The sequence below is a fragment of the Xenopus tropicalis genome, chromosome 1 (genome assembly GCF_000004195.4).
Source record: "Xenopus tropicalis strain Nigerian chromosome 1, UCB_Xtro_10.0, whole genome shotgun sequence".
NCBI classification, from domain to species: Eukaryota; Metazoa; Chordata; class Amphibia; order Anura; family Pipidae; genus Xenopus; species Xenopus tropicalis.
The window spans coordinates 153,486,838-153,502,908 of NC_030677.2; the positions used below are offsets into that span (position 1 = coordinate 153,486,838).

The following is a 16,071-nucleotide window of genomic DNA, read 5'->3' on the forward strand; positions in this document are numbered from 1 at the left end:
GTGTGTGCCATACACACAAGCATCATAGGGCAAGCAGAGTATGGCACACACAGGCAGGGTAGGGAAGGCAGAGTATGGCACACACAGGCAGAGTATGGCACACACAGGCCAAGTATGGCACAAACCAGCCAAGAATGGCAAACACAGTGAAAGTATGGCACATGCAGGCAGGGAAGGCAGAGTATGGCACACACAGGCAGGGTAGGGCAGGCAGATTATGGCACACACAGGCCAAGTATGGCACAAACCAGCCAAGAATGGCACACACAGTGAAAGCATGGCACACAGGCAGGGTAGGGAAGGCAGAGTATGGTACACACAGGCAGGGTAGGGAAGGCAGAGTATGGCACACACAGACAGGGTAGGGCAGGCAGAGTATGGCACACACAGACAGGGTAGGGCAGGCAGAGTATGGCACACACAGACAGGGTAGGCAGGCAGAGTATGGCACACACAGGCAGGGTAGTGAAGGCAGAGTATGGCACACACAGGCAGGGTAGGGCAGGCAGAGTATGGCAGGTTTTTGCTGTACTACAACCATTAATATGGGTATGGTCATGTGATAACATGGGTGTGGTTTCAAGTGGGTGCAGTTTCAAAAAGGGGAGTGGTCAAAACTGGCTTCCATTATCGGCCCTCCACCACGTAGGTCGGAAAAATTCCGGCCCTCGGTACAACAGAAGTTGGACAGCACTGAACTAGTACATCAATTCTATCAGTATTGAGTAAAGATAGCTGCTTTTATAGCATATACAAATAGTAAAATCAAACCACACATCCTTTGATAAATATATACATTTTTCTATAAAATGTACCATTTATACAGAGCTTGGTTAACATTATGCAAATAAAACCCTTGCCCTGTATATGCCAATGGAACATGAGTAGTTGTATTTGTGAATGTATTTGCATAGTTTATGTCATGATTTTTTTATGACCATCAGTGGATACTGGGAGGTGTAGTTTAATAAAAGGTAGAGCTTGATTGCTCTTTGCCATGTTTGCTTGTTTCATCTGCTCTTTGCAAAGTTGGCCTGTTTTGTCTAAAGAAATACAAGGCTTGGAGGTTGCATATGTATTTTGAAAGTTCCTGGCTGCCATTTGACTTAAATCCATATAACTCCATTACTGTGTTATGAATCATATCTGTGTGACCAACTTTACCACATCACCCTTCTGCTACAGGTTGGATAGAGGACTGCCTTTTCCTTCAGATGCACCTTGCTCTGCAATGAGCTTTATAATTTACCTGACAAACAAACTGGAGGATCATTATCATTGTGCACAGAAAAACATGCTGCATGCAGCAACTTGTAAGCCCCTTCATGGTAAGTTCAGGTAAAGGCCATAAGGAAATAAGCCTTTCAGTGTCAGCAGGTGGTTTCATCCCCTTCTGTTTCTTTCTCTTAACCCTGTAGGTGTGCTTTCTGCATTACGACTGTGTTTGCTTGATGTGCCTTCTGTCAAAAAGTCCCTCTCAGACCCTGACCTTGCTGATAGATGGCTTTGCCTTTTTGAAGACCTTGTGAGTTCCTTGAAAGACATAACATCCTTTATCCTTTCTGTGCTTTATGGTACCCATGGGGAAGAGGGTTCAGGTGAGAGAGCCAACTGAATTCTTTGTTCACTATTAGTATTTAGTACTGCTAGCTAATTTATATACAGGTTATATTCTGCACTGGCACTAGGTAAATGTTGTGGAGGTGCATAATAATTGAATGACTACAAAATGGCAGTATTTTTCAGTTTTGAAATGTGCAATATATACACTATATATACGCTATGGGACCTGTTATCTGGAATACTTTGGACCTGGGATTTCCATACTACAAAAAAAAAATCAATTAAACATTAAAGGGGTTGTTCACCTTCAATGTCCAATTTTCTGCCACTCTAATCAGTTTTCTAATGGGATGGGAGTGGCTCACTGAGAACTTCCTATATGTTTACATCATTACGCCCATGCTTTGCCCTTACTTTTTTCCTATTGAACCAATTCATTGGTTGCTTGTGCACTCTAACCAGTTGCATAAATTGAAAGGTCATTGGATAATTTCTTCCTTGCAAAGGCATAGGCAAATTGACTTATAATGTTATGTTAGATTTGCAGCACGCAGGCACAGGAAGCAATGACAGACTGACAGGAGACACAACCAATAAGAGTTAAGTCTGCTGCCAATACTATGCGTGACATCACATAAGGAAGTAAAAAAGCAACTAGTGTTTATAGGAGTCACTGATTGATATTATAAGCTTTTTACACTGCTAAGGGCTCTGGCACACGGGGAGATTAGTCGCCCGCAACAAAACTCCCTGTTCGCGGGCGACTAATCTCCCCGAGTTGCCTTCCCCTGCCAAAATCGCCGAAAAAGCTTTGCAAGTCTTTTTTGGCGATTTCCCAAAATCGCGCCGCCGCGTGTGCCATCCCACCGGCGACTTACATTGTCGCCGGTGGGATGGCAGGGGAAGGCAACTCGGGGAGATTAGTCGCCCGCGAACAGGGAGTTTTGTCGCGGGCGACTAATCTCCCCGTGTGCCAGAGCCCTAAAAAGAATGTGTTGCAGGACTACTATCTGCTGCTCTGTTTGGGCAAGGGTTGGACAAAACGCACAGGCCAATGACTGATGCAAGAAGTGCCTCTTGACGCTTCCCTGTTCACATTTGTCACTTAGAGTGACAGCGGTGATAGAATTGTTTGGAAATTTCTATTTTTGCAGTTCTATTTGACCACTAAGACTTGACTTTATATATTCCTATATATATTATAGAAGCAGCGGCTCCTTCTTTCGCAGATATGGGAAAAGCAGTGAGTGCATTGATTGCCCAGGGCCAAGGCCTGGATGAGGTGCGTGGGGATGTCTTTCTGTCGGAGGAGCACAGCCTTATCATGACCTGCTGCTGGGTGTCCCTAAAGGTGACATTTTGCCCTGTCTATTTTGTTGAAAGACCCTGGGTGGGTACAGTCAATATACCACATAGCACCTGATCCTAGACGATTTTTTACAAAGGTTGAGCGCTACAGAATTGTGTGGAATTACTGTCCATTTCGTTCTGTCTGGTATTCAGATGCACAGCAATGTAACTTTGATGACTTTTTTTGCTATAAAAAAATCCTTGTACTCCAAGAGCAGATCATGGAATCTCTCACACTGGTATGACAATTAGTGACACTTCCATCACACAACATCAAGTAAAAATTGTGGGTTTTTTTCAAGTTGCCCCCCCACCCCACCTCCACCATTTAAAGAAAAACCTTTTACTTGCTATGGCAAGACTCTAAACATGGTCACTCTGTACCCACCGTGGCCTTGTTCTTATTAATCTGTCCTCCTCTCTGTACCCAGCCAATGCATATCCATTAGAATATGATAAATTTGTATGTTTTGTAAATATCTGCTTCTCAAAGAAAAATGCATAACGGTGCAAGGACACTGGCATTAAATTAAAGCATAGCATAACATAATACATCTAAATACCATCTACTTTCTAAAACCCATTATTTTTCCAGTGGGTAACACATATAGGATATTAAGATAACATTTTACATGTATTGCTTAGCAAAGCTTCCCATTAGTTACTTTGCTATATGACTGCATTGGTACTTATAATGTATGTAGGTTTTTTTGTACATGGTATGCTATGAATATGTGTAAAACCAATGAATATATTGCATATCTCAGACTCGAGACTGAGGAATGATCATTGTGGGTGCCACCTAGTGGCAAGTAACATTACAATTGCCATACTTCATTGTCTTCAGTTCAGGTGTACATTTCCATTGTATGCATTAAAACTAGCTCTGTCTGAAAGGATTGTTCAGCAAAAGCATCTATGTTCATCAGTTGCAGCACCAACATTCTCATACTCCTGGGACTCTGAGTGTGTTGAACAGGCAGTAGGCTTATCAGAACCAAACCACTGACTAGTGCATACTGCACCCAAATGTATTTGGTTAACTTCTGCCAGCTATTATGTTACCGAAAATGTAACTGTTCTATTCTCTACAATCTAGGAGATTGGGCTTTTGTTGGGGCCTCTAGTGGAAAAGTTGATATGTGGCCAGACAGCTCTCCTCTCTACATCAGCAGTCCATAAATCTGTAGAGATGTATCAGGATATATGTTTTAGGTGCCGGCACTGGGTGAGTAAAGGTTGACTATCATTATGTTGTACTGGTGTGGATGGCCAGCAGGTGTCAGAGATTATTTAGATATTTTCAGATTTGATTGTGATTTTTATAAATATTTGTAATGGTCATTATATAAATACAATAAATGCAAGGTTTTGGCAATGCATAGCAGAAAGGGAAAAAGATACAGTATATCAGTAATCTCAAACCAGTTATGTTTCTCTGTGACTTCTGTGCAGGGCCTGATATGGTCAGCACTAGTTGCCTTGGTCTGTGTGTCTGAATTAAACCAGATGTCTGCTTTTCAGGGAGCAGTGGATGGTTGCAGTGCAGGATTCACTAGACTTTGTTCTGTTCTTCTTAATCATGAAGATCCAACACTAAGGGCTATACCTAAAGACATGATCGAACAGGTATGAAGTCTCGAAAGACTGTGGTTCCATATTTTTTTTCTTCTATATTCTTTTTTTTTTTTTCCCTTTATTTTTTTTCTATACTTCACCATGTCATTTACAGGCCCTGGCACGGTGTCGGTCTCAGAACTCTCTCTCAGTCACTCGCAGGGCTGCAGGTTTCCCAGTCCTCCTTCAGTGCATTTTGTGTGCAGAGGGAACGCTTCAACCTCTACTGACATACAGTGTTCAGAACTTGCTAGAGCTAGCCCAGGAGCCACTTCCTTCCCACTGGGACCAGACTCGAGATCTGCCACAGGTATTACAGACAAGATTATATGGTGTGAAAGAAGAGTAGAATAACTTATTCTATATATTTTTACTGTGTTCTTTTGGGTGTGTTTTGTGGTTCTATTTGAGCATGAGATATATAGGTCTTCTTGGTGTTTGTGTGAAATGGCATTTTCAGCAGTCCAACAGCATTTTCACTCAGCTTTCCCCCCTTCAGGTGGCAGCTGTTCATGCTCTACAGACTCTGATGCGCTCTGCAGGCCTACGTTCATCTCTGCTCGTCTATGCTGTTCCCTTGATGTCCCTTGCACTCTGCTCTCTCCGCTCTCCCTGTTGGGCCATGCGTAATGCAGCCTTGCAACTTTTCAGTAAGTCCTAAGCATAGGATTCACCAATGAAAACAGCAGAATTGTACAAGCTCTTGTTTTGTGCAATTCAAAACAGGATTCCTCATTTTATTTTCCAGTAAATAGTGTTTATGTAAGGGCTAGGCAGAAAAATTAAAATGGGAGACTATAAAGAAGACCTAGAAAAAAAAGTCTTAATATTAATAGTGAGTATTAATATGCTTCATTGTGAAGGTTGTAACATGATTTTCTTTTGTATTAAAGGTGCTCTTACAAGTGGAATCCTGGGGATATCACGCAGTGATGCTGACAGCTCTGTGCAGAGTACTCTGTCTTTGGGGACACTGCTGAGGAGGTTTCCAGGAATGCAGGATGTTCTGTTGAAAGAGCTGGGCACTGCTCAGCATGCAGACAAAATGCTGCACCCCAGTGTTCACCCACCTCTTGCCTTACTCGCCAAGTTACAAGCTGGAGGGGACAATGATGCCAGGTACTGCATAGCTCAGTAAACACATGGGTGAGGGTGAGAAAGGTTTGCAAAACTCATTCTCTTTAACATGTTTTTCTTATTAGTTGTTTCTTGGACCCTCTGTTAAAGCTGGCAGGAAACCCAATCTATGCAGTGCGTGTCATGGCTGCCCGTGCACTTGTGCCAGTTGTCCAGGTGATGAATTACCATGCCTTGCTTCTCCAGCTGGTTGGCAAACTTCCCCAAGACAACGAAAGTGTGTCCCACAATTCTCTGCATGGGAATTTGCTGCAAATTCATGCTCTGCTTGTACCAGCCGTGAAAGAGAGATGGTAAGAATAGAGTCAAGCACAAAGATGTTTGTTTAGGAATATATTTCATTTTATAAAAGGAACTTGGATAGATATGAGAAACTGCTTATTTCATTACACATTCTACAGTGTAGAAAGCAAAAAGAGTATGATGCAGTAAAGTGAATGGCATATATATATGAAATTATCCCCAGGGTATTCCAACCTATATTGATTGGTACAAAAGGAATACTGACTGAATAGCATATTAAGCCGTAAATGTTGCTGAACTACTTTTTTTGCTTGATCAGTGCAAGAGTCTCTAGTAAATTGCATGTTCTGCTCCTCAGTGGGTTGTGTTGGTATCTTTAACTTTGGCTTTATCAGTTCCAGCCATGTCCATTCCATACAAGAACATTTGCATAGCAAAAGGAATCAGAAGGTCCATGTTGTTTTAATAATAAATTCTTACTTGCGAGAGCAGGGCCGCCATCAGAAATCACAGGGCCCCTCAACTAAATTTCCTAGGCCCCCCCCTCCTCCCACGCCCCCAATGGCCCCTCCCATCAATACAAAGTACACACAGACATTGGTAGCCAGGGCCCCCTAAAACATTGGTGGTCCTCCCCCAAATTACTCATACTATGGCCCACTCCCCACTGCTTACTGCTTCCTCCCGTGTCCTCCGGCTCCCCCCCAGCATCCTCCAGGGCCCCCCAAGCATCCTCCAGCTCCCCCCAGCATTCTCCTGCTTCCCCCAGGCCCCCCCAAGCATCCTCCTGCTCCCCGCCCCCCAGCACCCTGCTGCTTCCTCCAGGGCAATCGCTTGTTTTGTGCTTGTGCTAGTACCCGTAGTTATCTTCCAGGCTGATGTATAAATATTTTGTGGCTGTTAAATCAGCCACAATGCTGAGGGGGATGCTGGGAGTTGAAGACACATGTGTCGGACCGGTCTATGTTTTTTTTTAGCACTTTTTAAAAAATTTTCTTAGGCAAATTGTTTTTTTTATCTTGTTTAGTGTTTTTAAACCATATATATATTTACTATATATTTTTTTCTATCCTGTAAATGTGGGCTTCTTTTCGTTGTAAGGGTAGGACTTTGCATAGGCTTATAATAAGGGCCCTCTTGATATTTTTTTTTCTTTGTGGTTGCTGTTCCCATCGTTTAGCTCTCCAGGGCCCCCCAAGCATCCTCCTGCTCCCCTCAAGCATCTTCCAGTTCCCCCCCCCCAGTGTCCTCCTGCTTCCTCCAGGCCCCCCCCAAGGATCCTTCAGCTCCCCGAGCATCCTCCAGTTCCTCACCACCCCCCCTGCTGCTTCCTCTGGTTCCCCTGCTGCTTCCTCTGGTTCCCCTGCTGCTTCCTCTGGTTCCCCTGCTGCTTCCTCTGGTTCCCCTGCTGCTTCCTCTGGTTCCCCTGCTGCTTCCTCTGGTTCCCCTGCTGCTTCCTCTGGTTCCCCTGCTGCTTCCTCTGGTTCCCCTGCTGCTTCCTCTGGTTCCCCTGCTGCTTCCTCCGGTTCCCCTGCCGCTTCCTCCGGTCCCCCTGCGTCCTCCAGCTTCCTTAAGCACAGATGCAGCGGGGAGCACCGGGATATAATGGAGGACACCCACAGTGACAGGGCCCGGACTCGATTAAAGGGGGCCCGAGCTAAGAAAACTCTAGCACGGCCGGGCCCCCTTTAAAGTTAGAAACGTCCGGGCCCGGGATGACTGTCCCCCCTGTGCCCCCCTGATGGCGACCCTGTGCGCGAGTATGATTTTAGGGCGAAGGAGCTCTGGCACCTAGGAAAAGCGTAATCTCTTAACCCCACTTTATTGTGTTAGTGGCAGACACAGACCAATTTACACAAGAGAAAAGAGAAAAAGGAAAGAGAAGGAGCGGATACTGAACTGCAGGTCTTATGCAATTTTGTTCCCTGTTCCGATATTGGTTGCTCCCTTGGCAGGTGCCTCTGCTGCGTACCCCTAGGGTAGCTCCTGTTTCACTTTTTATTCTTTTTAAATGTCCCACACATTTTATAACCTTTACTGTTTTAGTCCCCGCCACATCATCTGAAGATCTGTTTTTTGCATCCATCCAATTTGTGCATTATTTTTCGCCTATAACCAACCTTATGTCCGTAATCAGGTGGCTTTCTCTACTCTGGGTTTTCACTCTGTTGCACTCAAGCAGGGCTGTGCAGTCGGTACATAAATCCTTTGACTCCAACTCTGACTCCTCAGTTAATGGTACCTCCTGTTTGTAATATACTTATGTATTTTCCATGTTGATTGAAAGAACACAACATACAAGGCATTTCATCACTGCCAAACCTCAGCAATTTTAAAGCTGTATGAAGATGGTGTCTGCTTTTTGGAAACAAACCAAAGCACTACTGGCTAGGAAGCTGATGCACTACCCTAATGGCCATCCAAGACTGTCACTGCCAACATGAATGAGGATTCTGTTCAAGTTTGGGTCTAAATCTATAACTAAGCCTATGTCATTGTGGCTTTTTATCTTATTAATTATTTTTTTAAGTATTTACTAAAAACATTCCTTAAAAGTTTAAACAAAATCTGTGAAATATAACATTGTAATATATTGTATTATTTTTAATTCAATTTTAAATTTATTAGAATTTGGAGTCTGAACATTTTTGCCTACTCAAGGTAGCCAAAATTGCTTCTGACTCCAACTCCACCTGAGGCAGAAACATAGGCCTGGCCCAAGAACAGCCTTGTTATGATGGAAAACAAGGTAGAAGAAACAACAGGAAAGGGCTGCAAGCTCTTATACCCTCTTGGCAACATAGGCCACATTCTGTAATATATGCTGGATCATAGTGGGTATGTCATCAAAACCGTGCTGCTTGAGAACTAAGGTTTCAAGAGGCAGGCCATTAAATGGAACAGTTGAATATTCGGGTGGAACACTGGTCCTTGACTGAGGAGGTCCGGGTGAAGAGGAACATGGACAAGCTCTGCCTCGGAGAGGTTGATGAGATCTGCAAACCAGGCATTCCTGGGCTAATGAGGAGCCACCAGCAATGCCCTGACCTTCTCCCCTCTTGAGAATTCTGGGGAAAAGAGGTAGAGGAAGAGGCTTTTGACCTAGACATGAAGTGGGGGAGTTGATGATCCATCAGAGATCGGAGAGGTTCTGTTGAGAGGAGAGGGCCTTGATGAGCAGGTCATCCAGGTAGGGAGTAATCAAGATTCCCTGCGGGCGGAGAAGGACCAGGACCTTGGTAAAAAACTTGTGGGGCTGTGTCCGCAGCCCAAAGGGGCGATGAACTGAAAGTGTCTCCCCAGTGTGGCAAAGCGATGATAATGAGCCCTGTGGATGGGGATGTGAAGGTATGCATCCTTGATATCGACAGAAAAAATAAACTCCCCGGGTTCATTGCAGCAATAACTGAAGGCGTGGACTCCATCCAGAAGGAGAAGCGTTTGACACAACGGTTGAGTCTTGAAGGTTGTTGGCCCAAGGAGGTTCAGGAACAGAGGCAAAGAAGCATGAGTGTCCATGGACACGGGGGCAGGAGCAGAGGCAGAATGTTCAATGGCAAGCCAATGCAACAATAGGCGCATGCAAAAAAAAAAAGGAGACCTGGGAAGTGGAAGAGGTTTTGGCTGCTGCTTGGGGCCTTCCCTGGTGGGATCAGTCATTGCACACAGTAGCTAAATTTCTCTTTGGATAGTGCTGACAGTCCCTTAGAGTTTTAGTGGAGGTCACCCCTTCAGCACAGGGCATTGAGCCCCTGTGCTAAAGGGGTGACCCCCCAATGAGAACTTGAAATGAAGTTTTCTGAACAAGCCCTGTTATACCTTCTTGCACATGGGTACCTGAAGCTTGTTAACTAAGAGATGCAACTTTTCTGTTATTTCCTGACTCTGTAGTATCTGCCTTCATCATTGTTATTCCTACTGTCTCTTCCCAATATCCCTGTCATTTCTTTTTAGCCTGACACAGGATGTCAGAGAGATGGTGCAGCAGAAGCTGCTTGCAGTTCTATGGTTGTTGTCTCCAGCCCAGAAGTGCCCACTGGTGAGAGCTGCTTTCCTAGACATTCTCTCTGTGTTGGTGCCAAGTTGTGGAAAGGACTTTGCAAGGCTTGTGCGGGAAGCTATTCTGAATACACTAAAGGTGCAAAGCTTAGAGGTGAGAGCAGATATATACCTTGCAGTACTCCTTTCCTTTTGCCCCTCTATTTTACAGTCATCACATTTACTTACCTTTTTATTATTATTATTATTATTAACATTTATTTATAAAGCGCCAACATATTCCGCAGCGCTGTACAATAAGTGGGTTTCATACATTGGACATACAGAGTAACATATAAAGCAATCAATAACCGAGGTGAGGAGGGCCCTGCCCAAAAGAGCTTACAATCTACAAGGAGAAAGGGTTGAGACACAAGGTGTGGGAATGGGCATGACCAGAGTTGTGAGAGGTGTGGCGCAGGGTATTTTTTTATACACCATTAGTCTTACATCCATCTATTGGTATCTTATACAGGTGGGCTCAGCAGTTTTTCACGATGCATGTGTAGCTTACCTGTGCAATGAAGCTGCTTCCTCCTCAGATGCAACTTTCTATCCCCATGTGATTTTTTTCTTGAGAGCTGGTGAGCCAGCTGCACTGAAATGGGTGAATGAATATCGTGAGTGTGATCTGCCTTTAAATCTGGCCAGGATTGTGAGAGACACATTACAGGTAATGTACTAAAAAGGGTAATTTTCCCACTGTCCCACTGTTATGATTTATGTATGTCACTTATGTGGAGCTGTCCCACTGGTCTCACACAGTGTATAATGCTTAAACAATGAAACCACCCTGATCTCTAACACATTGATTAGGTCTTCTGAAAAGACCAGATCTCACAGTATCCCATGGCCGAAATCAGTTATATATATCTGATATTTATTGTTAAGTATTTAAGTTCCTATTTTTGGTCTCGGTTATCAGAAAATGTAAGCCTACAATCATTTAACTTACATGATCCAAGGTAGCCAATTTAAAGGTATCTATACATTGGCAATTGATTTTGCCACTCTTGACTCTTGAGCCTCACTGAGCATGTGCAGATATTGATTAGACTGGAAGGGAAATTTGTGACCAAGGGCAGTCATCGGTATGAAGACTGCTTTTCGATTTGTGGCCATTTTTACTGCTTGAAGATCATGAGACAAATGTAATTGATTCTTTTTTTAATGGAAAAATAAAGAAAAATATTAGAGCTTTATAAGCTTCATTGAAGCTGATGTGCAGTTTGGAAAGGCCCTAGCAACAGTGGAGGCAGAGTGATACTAAATGGTGAATACTCACAGCAAACAATCGGAGAAAGTCTATCTGCTTCTGGCTCTCAGGCTGTGCAGTTCATTCAGCTCAGACCTCCAAGAACTCCACCTTTATTACCTGTCCCAGTTTGTATTATTTATTCACAGCATATAACCTTAAGGCCTCTGCCCATTCTTGTAATTTTTTACTTTTAGGGCTAGTCTGCCAATTTGTGGAGGTTCCACCAGTGTGATTTGTTATTTCCTCGTGCTCATTATATTCTTTACTGCTACTACAGCAGGTAAAAGGACCATGTCCATAAAGCACATACTTTTCCCTTCTTCTCTCTTTTGATATCTGAAACTCTTCCAAGATTTAGTATGGCATTCTTGTGAGACATTGCTTATATTATCCTTGCTGTCACCAAATCCTGTAACTCTGCTGCCTCATTTAATGCCATTCCCAATCATTTTTGTAGGCAATGTTGTGCTCTAAGTTGCTCTCTGAAGATCCAAGTGCTGGTCTTATGCTGTATTTGGAGAGCTTTGTTCATATCCACACCACCTGCACCCAGCTTGCAGATCTCCCTCCTTCTGAAACTCCTGATATGCAGTGCATCCATGTCTTGCTATCCCTTCTGGAGTCACACAAAGTGACCCCACAACTCAGGAGCTGCGCGCTGAGCACTGTTGGCTTGCTACTAAAACACTGGTAATGTATGGGTATCTGTGGGTGGATATATAGTGCAGTGCTGCTGGCATCATTTTAGTACAGGGTGCAGTTCAAGTCCCTATATGAATGGAATGTCATAATAAGAGTTTAGGAGCAGAAACTAGGTTCTTTCTATTTTTATTCTGGTATCCGCTCCCAGATCTTACAGATGTGTAACAGTGATATTTGTGGTAGGTTTTATACACATTTTAATATACATTTAGTGGCTACGGGTTATTCTTGGTATATAACTATAACAAATAATTTTTAGGTCAATGAAAGACATTGTTTCTCTGGTTTCAATCTGGCTATCGGCTATCTTCCGCTGTGCTAATGTGTCTTGTGAAAAGCTACGGCTAGGAGCAGCACAAGCTCTTCAGCTGGCTGGAACCCAGCTGGTTAGACTCGCACTGAACGAAAGAGAACCTAGCGTTACAAGTTTGGCAGTAAGGTAAGGGGCTTCTTTACTGATCTGATCAAGGCTCCTCTGTTCTCTCTGCTTTCTTCTGCATAATTTTGCCTTAATCATATGTTGCTTTAAATTAACTATTAGTGTCATGTAGGCAGTGATATTTTGAGACATTTTGCAGTGATTATTTTCTATTTTTTGTAGCTTATTTTTAATTCAGCTTTTTGGTCAGCAGCTCTCCAGTATGGAACTTCAGCAGCCAGTGTCGGACTGGGGCCCATTAGAAAACCTTAGACCCTGGGCCCACTCTCCAACCTATTTTTAATCCTTTCCTCACTAAATCACTTTATTCTCATAGTCTCTTTTATTTACAGCTATCCTTCCATCTATTTCTCCTCTTTGTTCCCATTCAGAAATAGGGAATGACCATGAATGGCCAAATGTTCAAGAGCAGGAGGGCCCACTGACACTGAGTTTTCCTGGTATCCTGGTGGGCCAGTCCAACACTGTCAGCAGCTGTCTGGTTGCTAGGGTCCAGTTTAACCTAGCACCCAGACAGTGGTTTGGATGAGAGACTAGAAAGTGAATAGGCGAAGACCTGAATTAAAAAATAAGCAATAAAACTATAAAATTGGAGTCTCCTAGAGAAATTTATTTTTGGCTGCTGGGATCAGTGACCCCCATTTCAAAACTGAAAAGAGGAAACCAAATAAAAAAAACTACATAAAAGCCAGTTGAAAGGTTTCTAAAATAGGGCATTCTATAGCATAATAAAATTGGTCCTATTTAAAAAGGGCAGTTAAGGGGGGCTTTTGTACCTAGAGGGGTTTAGTTCTCCTTTAAAATCATACTGGCACTACAAAACCAGTAATGTAAAAGCATCAGGAAATACGTTTGTGGTAAAATTAGAAATAGCATGCAAAGACAATGTTATGATGTAAAAAAATATTAATTTCTGGTGTCAGTATCTCTTTAAAGGCATTGGAACATCATCATCTCGGGTAACAAAACACCCAAAATATCTTTGAATTTCTGCCTATGTGAATCACTCTCTTTTGCAATTGCACAATCGGTTTAAGTAATGATTCAGGTAGGCAGAAATGTTACAGGTATTACATGGTGTTTTTTCACCCCCTGTAATTTCCCACAGGCAACAAAATGCATTGCTTTTAACCCTCAACTTCTTACTTCTAAGATAGCCATCCACTGGCTGAACCACTTCCAACCAATCGGCCTCTAGGCCAAGTAGCAGATACCTTACTAGTGGCCATGTACATGTGTATTGCTATTTTCCTGTTGTTCTTCAGAGAACAACTGAGAATAATTCTTCAGTGAAATCTTTAAATATAGTATATGCTGTAACCTGCCTGGCAATAGCTGTGCTGCTGTGTTGATTGCTTATTTTTCTGGAAGAATAATATACTCTGAAAAATATATAAAAACTACCAATTATTCTATTCATATCAAGTACTATTATTTGTCTCTCCATTAACCTTTTCTTTATAACCTTTAACCAACTGCCAAGTATTATCTCCTTTCTCTGTGCCTTCAGGGCTATAGCTTGTGGGGTGGACCTGCTGCAGGATGAGGATAGAAGCGTGAGAGAAGCAGCAGCCAAATTTGCTGCGTCTGTGTTGGGTCACCCGGCCAAATTAACTATGCAGAGCAACTGGGCCCTGCTACATCTTTTTAAGCTGCTGAGTGAGAGTTTTCAGGACAGTGAAGAATCCCTTAATGCTCTTCTGCTGCGCTTACCTCCATTTGATGTTGATGCTGCACTCTCTTCTCTTTCTGAAAGGTAAATTGGTACAAACACAACTTATACTAGCTCTTACAGTCCACTTCTTGGATGCTGACAGTGTCTGTATAAACCTTGCAGGTCAGTCAATCTGTATGAAGAGGATCAACCCAACGTGTTTGCAGACTCCAGGCAACTTACCTTGCTGCTACTCCCACAGATCTCTTCTATTATGAACTCTGCATCATTAAGCTCTGCTGTACTGCCATGGATAGCAAGCACTTTAGCTCCACTCAGACAACAGATCCAGAGATGTCTTCATTGGTGCACCGAACAGGGTAAGTCAAGGGTGCCTATTTTCTGTTTAAAACTCATTTAATCTTCCCAGAGAATGGGAACATATTACTAACTATATCATTTTGACTGGAACATCATCTTCTGGCAGCAGTTTTTAAATACAGTTTTCTAAGAAGTGTGTTGCTTTGCATTGGCAGTTTGAACATGTCCTGGTTGTGGTTAACTGGTCTCAATCTGTGTCACTGTGCTTTTCTGGCCAAAGTGTTTAAGTATCAAACATAGCTCTGGCAAATTAGATTTTTTTAAAGTTGTTTGGTCTGCTTAAGTATTCCTAAAATCTAGAGAGTAAACGAACCTTATGTCTTATACACTGTTTCACTTTCTAATGCTTTATTTCCGCCCATAGGGTCCATCTCTCAGCTCTGGCTAAAGGCTTCTGGATGCCCACGCTTACATGTTGCTGTTTTGGGCTTGCTTGTTCGAAGTGAGCTGGTTTTGAAGGCCCTGCAGACATTAAGCAAGAGTGAAGTGCTGGTCACAAACCTTGACATCTCTTTATCTTGTCTAAAAGATGAGCTGTCTGAGCTGCGGGCACAGCTTACACTGCATGGAATTGGACTCAATGTGGAATCACTCTAACAAGATGCATAAATACCACTGGGCATTTAATGTGCCATGGTGCCTTCTCTTCTGCTCTTATCTATTGAACCTACTCTGCAGTGCAGGCAGCTGTAGCATGGAAAGGGTGAGTGGTTTTATGGCCATTATTCATGTTCTTTATTTACCATGGATCACAGCTGCCTTTGTTGAACAGCAGTGGGTGGATATGAGGACACATAATGAAATCTCAGTTTTAGCATAAAGACAGCTTCTTTTAATCAGCACCACATTTATATTTTCCACTAAGTAAATGACATGCAGCTGAAAAAATGGGCTAAATATAAAAGTGTTTGGACCTCTCAGAATTTGTAAGTATGCAAAGCAACTGTTACCAGAACAAGCACTCATTTGTGAAATAAATTCACTGAATGTTTTTAACTAAAGACATTTTGTGTATAAATAAATAGCATATATGTGAATAATATTATATGTATCTACATCTTTAAATCCCTTAAGCATTTTATTATACACAGTGAGCTGTGGGATAGTGAAGTAGCATTCATGTTATTATGGGGCAGAGATGATATTTGCTCTGATTTTCACTATCACGGGGGTCCTTGGGCAGAAGAAAGCAGATAAATAATATCTGAAAATGATGTTGTATCTTGTAGTGTTGCTGAGGATACCTTACCCAACCCCTAGGTACATATTATAAAGAGTCAAGAAAGAAGTAGTATTTACTGTTATTTTGATATTTTGCTTTCTACTGCTACTTTCTAAATGTCGCTAGCTGAACAGAAAGAAGATATGGAAGATATTATTTGTGGGAGTAATATGCAGATGTCCTACCGCTATGCTCAATGTCAGCTCAGACTAAATAGTCTAAATAGGCTTATAGTAATGTTAGATCATCATAGCACCTACAGCAGGAAATAAAACAATTTACTTTGATTTTTTTTTTTTTTTTAAATGAAAAATTATATAATTGTTTTCTATTAAAACTGAACAAAAAGCATTTATCTGTGAACTGAATCAGTTCTGCTCATTGCCTTTCAAGCTAACGATTCCCTTGCCTTGCAGCTGCAAATTGGTGGTTTGTTCATTTTGTGCCATCTGATGAGGTAGATTCAT

General features: G+C 42.5%; 1 protein-coding gene across 1 annotated transcript in view; it reads left to right on the forward strand.

The window, feature by feature from the left end:
• Window positions 1-15,972, forward strand: part of LOC100492758 (thyroid adenoma-associated protein homolog) — a 29,167-nt gene extending 13,195 nt beyond the window's left edge. The window contains exons 16-31 of the mRNA XM_018090226.2: window positions 1,186-1,328; window positions 1,419-1,598; window positions 2,769-2,914; window positions 4,013-4,141; window positions 4,438-4,542; window positions 4,646-4,840; window positions 5,030-5,180; window positions 5,424-5,649; window positions 5,733-5,960; window positions 9,865-10,063; window positions 10,424-10,621; window positions 11,664-11,896; window positions 12,168-12,347; window positions 13,858-14,103; window positions 14,185-14,381; window positions 14,747-15,972. Coding sequence (XP_017945715.2) covers window positions 1,186-1,328; window positions 1,419-1,598; window positions 2,769-2,914; window positions 4,013-4,141; window positions 4,438-4,542; window positions 4,646-4,840; window positions 5,030-5,180; window positions 5,424-5,649; window positions 5,733-5,960; window positions 9,865-10,063; window positions 10,424-10,621; window positions 11,664-11,896; window positions 12,168-12,347; window positions 13,858-14,103; window positions 14,185-14,381; window positions 14,747-14,979 — 2,989 coding nt within the window. The 3' untranslated portion in view covers window positions 14,980-15,972. The remainder of the gene's footprint in view (window positions 1-1,185; window positions 1,329-1,418; window positions 1,599-2,768; window positions 2,915-4,012; window positions 4,142-4,437; window positions 4,543-4,645; window positions 4,841-5,029; window positions 5,181-5,423; window positions 5,650-5,732; window positions 5,961-9,864; window positions 10,064-10,423; window positions 10,622-11,663; window positions 11,897-12,167; window positions 12,348-13,857; window positions 14,104-14,184; window positions 14,382-14,746) is intronic.
• Window positions 15,973-16,071: the final 99 nt, after the last annotated feature.